This window comes from Phalaenopsis equestris, unplaced genomic scaffold (assembly GCF_001263595.1).
Source record: "Phalaenopsis equestris unplaced genomic scaffold, ASM126359v1 Scaffold000233, whole genome shotgun sequence".
Taxonomy (NCBI): domain Eukaryota; kingdom Viridiplantae; phylum Streptophyta; class Magnoliopsida; order Asparagales; family Orchidaceae; genus Phalaenopsis; species Phalaenopsis equestris.
In genome coordinates this window covers 637,223-650,126 of record NW_018164675.1, presented here as the reverse complement: position 1 = coordinate 650,126, position 12,904 = coordinate 637,223, and the positions used below count along the sequence as shown (strand labels likewise).

The 12,904-nt window shown below is 35.0% G+C and overlaps 2 protein-coding genes across 4 annotated transcripts in view; one reads left to right on the top strand and one right to left on the bottom strand.

Annotated features, from left to right (window-relative positions):
• Positions 1-8,892, top strand: part of LOC110023895 (26S proteasome non-ATPase regulatory subunit 11 homolog) — a 10,947-nt gene extending 2,055 nt beyond the window's left edge. Inside the window, exons 2-3 of one of the 3 annotated variants that reach the window (XM_020723534.1) lie at positions 7,377-8,524; positions 8,558-8,892. In XM_020723534.1, coding sequence (XP_020579193.1) covers positions 7,397-8,524; positions 8,558-8,710 — 1,281 coding nt within the window. In that variant the 5' untranslated portion in view covers positions 7,377-7,396 and the 3' untranslated portion in view covers positions 8,711-8,892. Of the gene's footprint in view, positions 1-7,376 lie in introns of all 3 variants that reach the window. The other 2 variants (XM_020723535.1, XM_020723533.1) reach the window with 2 other exon arrangements.
• Positions 8,893-9,333: 441 nt separating this feature from the next.
• Positions 9,334-11,764, bottom strand: LOC110023897 (protein P21-like). Its single transcript, XM_020723539.1, has 2 exons — positions 11,275-11,764; positions 9,334-9,726 (listed from the first exon to the last, which is right to left on the bottom strand). Exons 1-2 carry the CDS (start codon positions 11,652-11,654, stop codon positions 9,450-9,452), a joined length of 657 nt encoding a protein of 218 aa, XP_020579198.1. The 5' UTR covers positions 11,655-11,764; the 3' UTR covers positions 9,334-9,449.
• Positions 11,765-12,904: the final 1,140 nt, after the last annotated feature.

The window sequence follows — 12,904 nt, the reverse complement described above, 5'->3', positions numbered from 1 at the left end:
CTTATTATCTCTGAACTTCTCCATAAAACCTCTCAATAAATGTTTAACTTCCATGGTAGACCTCCCCGACATAAATGCAAATTGATTATGAGAAATATTTGTGATGTGTCTTAACATATGTTCAACTACCCTCTTCTATAACTTTAAAGTATGACACATCAACTTAATTCCTCTATAATTTGCACACTCTTGTGCACCCCCTTTATTCTTAAAAATGGGGACCAAAATACTCTTCCTCCACTCCTCAGACATCTTTTAAGTTTTTAAAATAATATTAAAGAGTTTTGTAAGCCAAGAAACACCCAAATTTCCTAAATATTTCCACACTTCAATTGAGATATCATCAGGCCCTACAAATTTTATTTACCCATGAGCATTAATAATTTTCTTTAAAGCCTCATCAACTTCTTTTTTACTAATGCGATGGTAAAAATGAAACGTTTTATTATTATTCACGATATTAAGATCACTAAGGTCGATCGTATTTTCAGAAACTTCATTAAAAAGTTTATCAAAGTAACTCACCTATGTTGAATATTTTTTTATAAGGAAAGTACTTTTTGATTTTCAACTTTAATACACTTTAGTTAGTTTATACATATATTTTTCACCTCCCTTAGCATCTAATATATTATAAAGATCATTAAAAGCAAAATTTTTAGCGTCACAGATTGTTCTTTTAGACTCTCTGTGGGTCGTTTGATATTTTTCTCAGTTCTCTAAGCTTTTACATTTAAACCAATTTTTATAACATAACTTCTTATATTTAATCTTTTTTTTCACATTATTATTCCACTGCCAACTATTTTTATTTATAAAAACTTTTTCTTTTGATTTTCCAAGCACATATTTTGCCACTTGTTTAATAGTATTTGTTACTTTATCCCACATAACATTTGTTTCTTCATGAATATCTCAAATTTTGAAATATTGAATTTTACTCATAAAAATTAATTTATTTGTGTCTTTTAAGTTTCTCCATCTAATTCTACGATGATGAGTCTTAGTATTCTTTATATTACGACTCTTAATCTTAAAATCTAGAACTAATAAACGATGTTGAGTACTTAAATTTTCACTTTGAATGACCTTACAATGTTTACAATCGCGATGATTTCTTCTTCTCATAAAAAAATAATCAATTTGTGTTTTCTTAGATCCACTCTTATAAGTAATAAGATGTTCATCTCTTTTCTTAATAAAATATTAGTAATAACAAAATCACACGCTAAAGCAAAATCTAAAATAAGTCTACATTCTTCATTAATTACTCCAAAACCGTAGCTACCCTGAGTATTTCTGAAGTCTTCTATCACTCTACCGACATATCCATTTAAATCTCCTCCAATAAAAAATATTTCTTCAAGAGGTATCATTTGGATTAAGTCTTTTAAGTCATTACAAAATTTATCATTAGACCCTATATCTAAACCTACTTGTGGAGCATAAGCACTTATAATATTAAAAATTTTAGTATAAATGATAATCTTAAGGGCTATGATTCTATCTCCAACTCTATTAATTTTCACAACATTATCTTTCAAACACTTATTTATAATTACACCTACACAATTTCTAGTGCGACTCTTACCAGAATACCAAAGTTTAAAACCTAAATTATCAATCTCCTTAGCTTTTTCTCCAACTTGCTTAGTTTCTTGAATACACAATATATTTATTTTCCTATGAATCATAATATCAACTAATTCCATTAATTTACCATTGAGAATACATATATTCTAAGATCCTATCATAATATTAGTGTCATTAGTTTTATGGACTAACTTCTTTCTTCGCATTCGCCCGTAATGTGAGTATTTAAATTTTCACTTGGAATTTACCCGTATTCGTGCGTAATGTAATAAATATTAAAATACTTTAAATATGTTTTAAAATGATATAATAATTATGTAACATTTTAAGATTATAATATGAATAAATAAGTGTAAAGAAGCTTATAATATGTTGATCAATTTCAACAACCCAATTCTTACAGCTTAGCCTAATTTTCATATCTTATGGAAAATCATATATTTTTTAACATTTTGAAGTATTAATACCCAACTCTAAAATCGAAGAATTCCGTTTGTCTCATTTCCCATGCTTTAAGAGAGGGGTTCGCCTTGTAATGCCTAGTAATGATGTTTGTTTGGAAGTCATGTGAGGCTTTATGACTTTGCCTTGCGCGAGCACTCAACTTAACTCAAGACTGGTCAAAACATCTCAAAATGATTTTGAGCTTAAAACTATGATTCTTAATTTTGCCAACTTTACTCAAATCAATACAACTTATTTATACACGACTCAAAATATACAAGTGTAAAATGGCCAACTATAAATTGAATTATTTGATAACTATTATTAAATGATTTCTCACTCTCACGAACATAATTTAGTCAGAACAAAAGATTACAATTACAATTTATACACTTGGATACAAGTAGAATTAGATTCCCTGACAATTCAACTCAAAACAAGGATAATTATAGTTCTCACTACAGTTTACCCTAATTTAAAATGCCAATAGGACTATTCTTCATTGACTTATCTTGACAACAATGCATAACAGCCGCTCAGGTATCTAGAAGCAAAATTATGAAAAATAGCTAGAATCCTTGTAAAGCATGAAAGCAGGAATCTCCTCAGAGTTCAAAGGAAATACAAAATATCCATGTTATGGAGTAATTCTGCCACTTGATTGTTAAGTGTTAAACTTATTTATTGGATAGTAATAGAGCAAAAAGAAAAAAAAAAGTAACTTGCTAAATTCATCGCAATATATAAATCTGACAGTAAGGGTTTGTTTGAGATAACTTTTGCATTGCTTTGTTTTTTAAATAGCTACCATGCATCTATTTGGCTACTACTTTCTTGCTATTTTTAGAACTTCTTGTGGTAGAAAGCTGTTTTTTACAAGCATGTTTGTTAAAATATGGTAGTTGTAAACAGTCCGCAATTTGACTTTTATTGGAAAAAAATATATTTTTAATACTCATAGCTGCTTTGCAAAAAATTGCTTTCACGCATTGTCTTTACAACCACATTTACAAAAAGTTTTAGTTGCTCCAACTGGATCCCAAATGAGTGCAAGACAACAACACATACATTTTGGCATTCATGGATATTGATTTCTTAGGTTATGATGAAGGTAGGGATGATAATCAGGTATTTTTAATCTTTTTTTACTATAGTTATAATAAATAAATACCTCATACTACGTTATGCATAATAAGGCCTTAGATGATGTTAATTAATACAAGAGGCCCGGAAATATGCTACAAACACATCAAGCAGGTGGGTCAAAAGATAATTTGGATTTTTGCTTTTTGAGTGACAAGCAATTATTCCATTAAAGGAAGAACACAGGCAAATACAAAGTTGGAGGAAGAAAACTTACTTAAATCCTTTCTCAACCAAGTCATACCTATCTCTCTTTCTCTAATCTCTTCTAGAACATGACACTCCCACTCTCTAGGGCCAAGTCTCTTTTATACTACTCCCTTTTATTGTCAAGGATGTTTGTTACAAATAAAAAGGTTAGAAAATTTTGTTATAGTAAGTCTTATTTTTAAGGATATGTTGACTTTGACGTGGAAGTTGCTAAACAAATCACGATCACACTAGTGGAAATTATGACGATGCATGTTCATTTTTTCTTGAACCAGGGAGCCAGACTGGCATTGTAACTGCTTGATAATATTCTTCTTGGTCATGGAGTCACTTGGCTGTCGAGTTAGTCTTTTAGAGACTTTTTTGGAGTTCTACTTGGCCTTCTCAATTCTTCCTAGCTTGATATATTTCCCTTGACCATATGCTTATCCTATTGGCAACATTGTAAAGTTTTTAAAGTTTGTTCTTTACAGCTTTGCAATTCTCTCAGTTTTTCCTCCATGTTTCTTAACAAGTTAGCTGATCTACTGCACCTATATTTAGAATGTGATTCACTTCTTTGAAACATGTTAAAGCTGAGGAAATAAAGCCACTCTTCTCTTTTGTATAAATCACTTTGCTTTAGATGCAACTTATTCCTTCTTGCATATCTTGTAAAATACCATGCTGCTACAAGGGATCATTTGTTCACTTTATGTGTGGCTGGTCCTTTTTCAACTAATTCTTTAGACCTAGCTGTAGGTTTTTCTCGTTCCAAAATGCACGTACACTTGCCTTTAATCTGCACATCATCAAACAAAACTTTTCATAAATGTAAACCCATGGTAAATAAAGCAAAATAGCATGTAAAATGCAGGAATAAATGCAGATGAAAACATGTAAAGTAGACGTATGTCACTTCAGCTTCTCTAACAACCATAAATTTGTCCGAAGGGATTTACTAAATCCTGGATTTAGGGCTGTATGGCAGCGGATGAGATTTCAGTTTTTAGGATTTAGTAAATTCTAAAAGGGCTCAAGAGCCCTTATTTCAAAGCTTAAGTGAGCACGGTTGTGCCACAGATAGCTCCAAATCATTTACCTCCAACATCTCCATTGAAATATCAAAGCAAATTTTCCAAGTACTCAACCTACTCCAAGCTCATCTTCCATAAAGCTTTAGAATTCATGACATGCTTCTATGCATTAGCAAAGGGGTGGCAAATTGGCTCATAAATTTATCAAACGAGGTTATGCCCATACGAAAGAAGAGGGAATCACATTGGTGGCGTTCCTTGAAGGTAGTGAAGAATAATCAACACCTCGGTAAATCATTGATATTCAATAATGAAATGGTAAACTCAAAATAAGAAGCATGGTTTATTGGGTTCATCTTCCTCTCATACCAACCCCCAGCCAAGTGCAGAATTTTGAATATTGTTGGAGGTTGTGCCTCAACAATTCCACTAAAAGAACATAAATTTATCTAACGTTGATGCTTCTCAGACCTCCATGGTAGAGGTGTTTCTACATTGCTCGTTGGGAATTAAATTTTATCAATCGTAGGAATGACAATGCTTGTGGTTGTCAGCAGCTGAGAGAATGTAAGGGGGTCCATTAATAGGAAATTCTGCTCATGGAGTAGTTCTTGAAATATACTAAAAAACTACTTAGGATCATTCTATTAAATCATTCCTCAATTTGATTGAGCTTGTGTGTCGACGATGAAGCCTTGCTCTTCCATTGGAATTGTTCTCTCCCCGACCTTCTATAATTCTTGACTTTTTGTCCTTGACATTGTCTCGCGCTCGCAGCATATAAAATGATGTTAAATCCAAAGGTATTTGTGGATGACACCAATACCATAATGGCAAGATGACAAGGGAATAAGAAAAAAAGTGGGCCAAAAATAAAGAAAATCTGAAGTAAAAAAGCTCTAAAAGTTTACTAGTTTGAAAAAAGTACAAGACTTGCATCAATGGTTCGATGTGTCAAGCTCTCCTTATTTATTGGCTTAGGTTGAGCCGCGACCTTACAAAAAATTAAACTACATTTAGAAAATGAGTAAAATTGCATAACAATGCTTAATAATTGTTTGCTATAAAATGAATGAAATTAGCTAGCTTATACCCTCTTGATTACATGGAAAACAACTAATAATTTTCCAAGGGATGAATTTAACTGAAGTCACCCAGAGGTGTTAATTAGGTTGAACAGTTGGGTTAAATTCTAACTCAAATTTAACCCAACCAAGCATAATATACTTGACCCAAATCCTATACGTTTATTATATAGGTAAAAGTATTTATTAAAGCCCACCTCAACCCAAATATGCCGAACCTGATCCATTTAACCTATTTGTTAAAGGAATCATGCAAATTTTTGAATTAAAACAGACTAATTAACCTAAATATGACAAATTTAACCCAATTAATCAGACCCAAACCTACCAATCTCGAGCTCAAATAATAATGTGGTCAAGTTATAAGAAATTTTAAGTCACCGTATACTTGAACCAAATAATAATCAAGGCTATAACTTTAACTTGAATCTGACGTGAATAATAATCGGGTTATCCCAAACTTAAATTTTTTCAATCAAATGGTCACATCAGGACATCACATCAACTTAAGCATTTACGAAGAACATGCAAGGAATTTCGATGCATAAGCAAGTAGCTTAACTGAGTTGTCTAGGAGTGTAACTTTGGCTTTTGTGTCAAGTGTCCTGATAAAATGGATTTACCACTCAAAATTGGGATTAAATTAAAAAAGCACCATGGCGAACTTCATTAATTTACTAGTTTTGATGAACCAATTAGAAGTGAGCATAATTCACGCAAATAAGTGTTCAATTTATCTTGGTCTATAAATATTTTTCTGCCAATTTGCACGATATGTTAAAAAAGGAATGAATGTAAAGCCAATTTTAGGTATACTTTAGAAGTTAAAAGGAACCATTGATAAAAATTTGGCATGACAAATTAAGAGAATAATTTGAAAAGGGCAACAGCCTAAAATCAAGAACAAGATAGGTCCATCTCATAAAAATGGAAGACAGAAGGCAATGAATATTTGCATATTCTTATATCCTTATGTACACTGGTCTAAATACTTATTATGTTGATAGACCATGATTACAATTAACCACTTAGCTTGGATTATCAGTAGCATCAAGCTTCATATAGATGAAAAATTTTAGAAACTTGTGCAAGCCAATATGCTTTGATGCACTGAATGTGTATTTACAAGAAAAGGATGCCAAGATTGTCTTTGGACACAAAAAAAAAAATAAAAAATATAGATAAATATATCACCATACCCTATTGCCAAATGCTTATTAGATCCCCATGCTCAGCCTATAAAATGTCCAATTGCATCTAACTTTTCAAATTTGTTACAGTATATTGCAATGTAGCAGAAAATGGCACTGATATGTAATCCTTGTAAACAATACATAATGCATGGTAAAAGTTGTAGAAATAATGCTAATGACATGTGCTAAAGATAAGAAACATGACACAGCATGAAGCTTTAGCATGCCTAAGGAAAGAATACATCATAAATAAGTTTTGTTTAAAAGCTAGTGTGCTTGAAAGGGTTTGTTTCTCTACTCTGCCACTACAACAGGCTCTTAGAATAGTTTCTGCACCCCCACACCAGTGAACGAAGCTCCATGGTTCATTAAAAATAACAATTTTGTAACTTCTGCTGTGAAACCACTTGACATGTGTTCGAAACTTTGTTGCTTATTTTCATGATCTCAACCTTTGTTTTTTAAGTATTTCATGCCTGGAGTGAATGTGATATGCGGCCATATGTAACAAGTCTTTGTAATTGCAGCATGCACATATTTGTTGCCTGCAAATGTTTACTAATCTTTTCTGTAAAACTATGCCTGATGCAATTTTCTGTAAAGAGACATCCTGCTGTTTATTATTTTTAGTACTTTTTATTATTTAGAAAATGTTACTAATTTCTTTTAGTAACTTTTAATTATTATTGCAGCTTTATTATTAAAAGGTGAGATGGCATCACCAATGCAATCATCATATCTTCCAGCCAACACTGATTCGCTGGCACAGGCCTTGGAGGCTGTAAAACCTGATGAATCCATTTCTCTTCTATATCAAATTCTGGAGGATCCTTCATCTTCCTCAGAAGCATTGCGCATCAAAGAACAGACTATATCAAAACTTTCAGACCTACTCACACAGGAAAAGAAAGCGGAGGAGCTTCGAAGCCTCCTTACTCAACTAAGACCCTTTTTCTCTGTGATTCCCAAGGCGAAAACTGCAAAGATTGTGAGGGGGATCATCGATGCGGTCGCCAAAATACCTGGGACTCGTGATTTGCAGATCTCTCTTTGCAAGGAAATGGTGGAATGGACACGTTCCGAGAAGCGCACATTCCTCAGGCAACGTGTCGAAGCTAGGCTCGCCGCTCTCCTGATGGAAAATAAGGAGTATTCCGAGGCCCCAAGTCTTCTCTCTGGGTTGATAAAGGAGGTCAGAAGATTGGATGACAAACTTTTACTTGTGGACATTGATCTTCTGGAAAGCAAGCTTCATTTCACTCTGAAAAATCTTCCAAAGGCAAAAGCCTCGTTAACTGCAGCAAGAACCGCCGCGAATGCCATTTATGTTCCTTTGGCGCAGCAGGGCACTATCGATTTGCAGAGCGGAATCCTTCATGCGGAGGAGAAAGACTACAAGACTGCCTACAGCTATTTCTTCGAGGCCTTCGAAGCCTTCAATGCGCTCGAGGATCCTAGAGCTATGTTCAGCCTGAAGTACATGCTTCTTTGCAAGATCATGGTCAACCAAGCCGATGATGTTGCCGGTATAATTTCTTCGAAGGCCGGTCTTAACTATCTCGGTCCTGATCTGGATGCCATGAAAGCCGTTGCAGATGCTCACTCGAAGCGATCGCTCAAGTTCTTCGAAACGGCTCTCAGAGATTACAAGCCACAGTTGGAAGAAGACCCAATTGTTCACAGGCACCTTTCGTCTCTCTACGATACTCTAATGGAGCAGAATCTGTGCAGGCTGATTGAGCCTTATTCGAGGGTGGAGATTGCTCACATTGCAGAGTTGATCGAGCTTCCCATTGATCATGTGGAGAAGAAGCTCTCCCAGATGATTCTTGACAAGAAGTTCGCCGGAACCCTGGATCAGGGTGCTGGCAAGTTCGCCGGAACTCTGGATCAGGGTGCTGGCTGCCTCATCATATTTGATGATCCTAAGACTGATGCGATCTATCCCGCGACGCTCGAGACCATTAGTAACATCGGCAAGGTTGTGGACAGCCTTTATGTCAGGTCCGCACGCATAATGTCCTGAAGAGAATCAAAATACTAAGACACACTGATAATGGTTATTTCATTTTGCTCTGTTGTTTTGTTGCCAAATCTGGCATTGTTATCTCCTGTTTGGCTTCTCATTTTAGGGTTTGCTTAAAGTTATTTTGGGAACTTTGTTTGAGTAATTGGAAATGATGACTTAAAAATGCTTTCTTTTTAGTATATTTGCATGTTATGATGCCACTCAATTATTATGTATATGCTTATGTAGCAATTACATTTTATGAGCAAGGTATGCATGAGCAATTTTGAACACTAGATCTCATATATATGCCTAATTTTTCTGTGCGAATTCCTGACGTAGCTCTACGTGCGGCGGAGGTTATTCTTGAGTTATTTTTAGGTCATTTATGGGTTATTTTCAATAATCCAGAAATAACCCACAGTCGTTATTTTTGAGTTATTTCTGGGTCTGGTTTATTTCGGGATTATTGAAAATAACCAAAAAATAACTCGAGAATAATCTCCGCCGCACGTAGAGATACGTCAGGAGTCCGTACAGAAAATGCACTCCATATACATGCATGCATGCATGCATGCATACATACATATATATATACAATATATATATATAACACATAAATAACATGAAAATAACTCGAGAATAATCTCCATCACACGTAGAGATACGTTAGGAGTCCGTACAGAAAATGCACTCCATATACATGCATGCATGCATGCATACATACATACATATATACAATATATATATACATATATTATGAGGGGCAAAACGTGATGATATAATCTCCTCCGGATTTACACGTGAAGGTGCTGGTAGCATCATCTTCAGCATAGCTGTACGCATCAGGACAGAGCTTCTTAAACAATCTTGAATATTTTGTGGGTCCACAGCTGCCGTACTCACAGCAATACTGATTCGTTTTGTACACCTGGCAGGCGCTCATGCAGCCGCCGGCGGTCTTCAGCTCTGCCGGACACTCGCCGGCGACGTCCGCCGTACACCGCGCCGCCATGCAGTCGGCGGTGGTTGGCCTGCAATAAGACGATAAGGTGATGCATTTAATATTGCATGGTATTCAAACCCCATTTAAATCGCGTACGTTCAAAAGTGGTTTGACTTATTTAATTTGACTTTGACTTTTCTTATTTTTGTTCTATTATCTAGTATATACCTGCCATGTATTATCCTTTTTTTTTTAAATTATCACTCAAATATCTAAATTAATTGTAAAAAAACCCATCATATTTTTCATATTTACAAATTCTCAATAACTCGATCGTGACATGCCTAAATGCATATGTTAGATAGTTTTTTCAAATAAAAAAAATTATATGGGCGGTTAATCTGTAAATATTAAGGTTTAGGCGAGAAATTATTTTATTAGAAGTGTGACCCATTGAAATTCATCTTTGTGTTGATTGATAGTGGAGATAGGACACCGCATGCGACGTCCGTTTTCGCTCTGTACCATCTAAACTTGCTATTTACAAATATAACCTCTCTTTCATTTATTTTTCAAATCAGCCTATATTTTACATTTTTTATCAAATTCTCCATCGTTTAAGCACATTGACTTTCTAAAAATATTTAATTTGTAAATATTAATGTTTCAGGTGGTATGTATGTAACAGACCACCCGAAACTTTCTATTTACAAATCAACCATCCTTTATCATTCTTTTTTCAAATTTGCACTCAAATATCAAAATTTAATATGATATTTTTCCATAATATGATCGAATCACACATTAATATATTGATTCGATAGTTTATTAAAAATAAATTGAATAATGAAATTTGTAGATATCAATATTTCGGGTGATATGTATGCGACGAACCACCCAAAGTTAATTATTTACAAATCTAACATTTTCTTTCAATCATTTTTTCAAATTCTCACTCAAATATCAATATTCATGATAAAATACCCACTCATATTTTTCATTTTTATCAAAATTTCAATCTTTTGATCGCATCACACATAAATACATCAGTTTCATAATTCAAAAAAAAAAAAAAAAAACTCACATGTATATTTAATTATTACAAATCAACCACCCTATTTTGTTCATTTTTTTCAAAATCTCACTCAAATACCAAATTTCACAGTAAAATCCCAACCCATATCTTTCATTCTTATCAAATTCTCAATAATTTGATTATCACACCCCAAAATACATCAATTCGATATTTCATAAAAAATCTCATGAGTTGTTAATTTGTAAACTTAGGGTCCGTTTGGGGCAATTTATTTGGTGCGTTGGCGTTTTGGAAAACACACTTAGTCTGTTTGGGCAAACAGCATTTTTAAAACTTATACGTTTTGAAAACGCTGAAATTAGTGTTTTCACACCGCACCTAAATAGATACGGCAGCAGCTTTCTCGCAGCAATCTGACTTTTACAAATGTAAAATTTGTAATAATCAGGAGATTATTTTTAATCAAATTATCAGCAAACTATTCAATAAAACTGCAGCTCCCCAAATAGACAATTAATATTTACAAATCAACCCCCCTTTTTCATCAAAACGGAAGAGAGAGAGAGAGAGAGAGAGAATGGAATTATAATCCACACGCACCTAATTTCAACTGGCACGTTGAATCCATCAACCAGAGAGACGTCATAGAAGTCATTATTACCATACTGATACAGAGAATACTCCACCAGAGTCGCCGGCGGGGAGCCATCTCCGTCACAGCTGAGAGCGCCATTACAGTCTCCGGCGAGACACCTTCCCTTCCCCTCCCCATCAAAGGAGCAGTTGGTGCGCGCCCAGAAGCGGCCATTACAGGCCGAAGGGGATCTCGCCAAGCTCCACCTCTCGCCCGGAGCAAGCTCGCGGCCGCCGCCGGGCACGGCGGCCGGCCAGATGGTGTGGTGGCAGTTGTTTATGAGGGTAAAGATGGTGGCTTTCGCGAAGGGGAGGAGGAGGAGGGAGAGGAGAGGAGAAGAGGTCATGATGGAGGTTGGAGGAAGATGATGGGGAAGAATAGGGGAGGATGATGGTGGTGTTTGTTTGAACGCGATTTATGAGAAGCGTGGAGGTTTGGAATGCGGCTGAATTTAAAAAGTGCTTGATTTTGCTTAATTGATGGGAAAGTATGTTTGGAATAAGAAAAGGGTTTTTACAAAAATATCATATAATTTTTATTTATTTACATGTTAACACTTAAAACATTCATATTTATGCGTGTGCCACTCAAATTCTTAATATCAAATCCGAGGGCGGACCCACATAGGGTCTCTTCCATATTGGGTTTACGAAGACAATTTGCTCTCCTTAAAAGAAGACTAATTATGTCCCCGAATTTCAGTTTGGAAGTTTTTCAGACATATTTGGAAGATCAGACGAATGTCGAATCCAACAAGCAAACAAGCCCAAGATTGCTCAATTTCGACGTCGTTAAGACATCCAAATATCCATCAATCCCCATTTGATCGAAGAAAGCTCTACGGACCGTCTGATCAAAATGATTCATTTGCACCTAGAACATTATAAAAAAAAATCTCATCCCTCTCATTCAGAGAGAGGTTTGAGTCTTGAGAGAGAACTTAGATATTTGAGAATGAGTTGAATTCTAACATCATCTTTACTATCGTAGACTGTCACCGACCATCGTCGATCACTATCGACCGTACTCTACTGTCGTCGACCTTTGTTGTCTATCGTCGGCCTTCATCGACCACTATCGATAACCTTTGACGATCGCCGATCACCGTCAACCTCCATAGACCACCATCAACCTTCGTCGACACACGTTGACCGTCGTCGACAAGCACCAATCGTCGTCAGGTACTGATGTCATCGTTAACTACCACGCACCATTGTCGACCACCGCTGACTCTGGTCGATCACCGCCAATCGTCGTCGATCACCACCAACCAGAAGTCGTCAATCGACGTTGTAACTTGAAAAATATAGTAACCATCTCTGGGACAAGATGTCTATATAATTATCAACGTATAATGAATTTGTCCAATAGGATCAGACCCCATGATTTTTCATTTATAATTTTTTCAACATAAAAACTTCTGGTGTTATTCCTGATTATTTCATTTCACCTGATGTGAGTTAAAATCTCGGGCAGCGCAAAAACATAATTCATCACTTCAACTTCAAATTTTGTTTGTGCTTTCATCCTCATTCTTCTCTTATTTTTATTCTCTAAATTTAAAAAAATTACAATTAATTATATTCTTAAATAAAA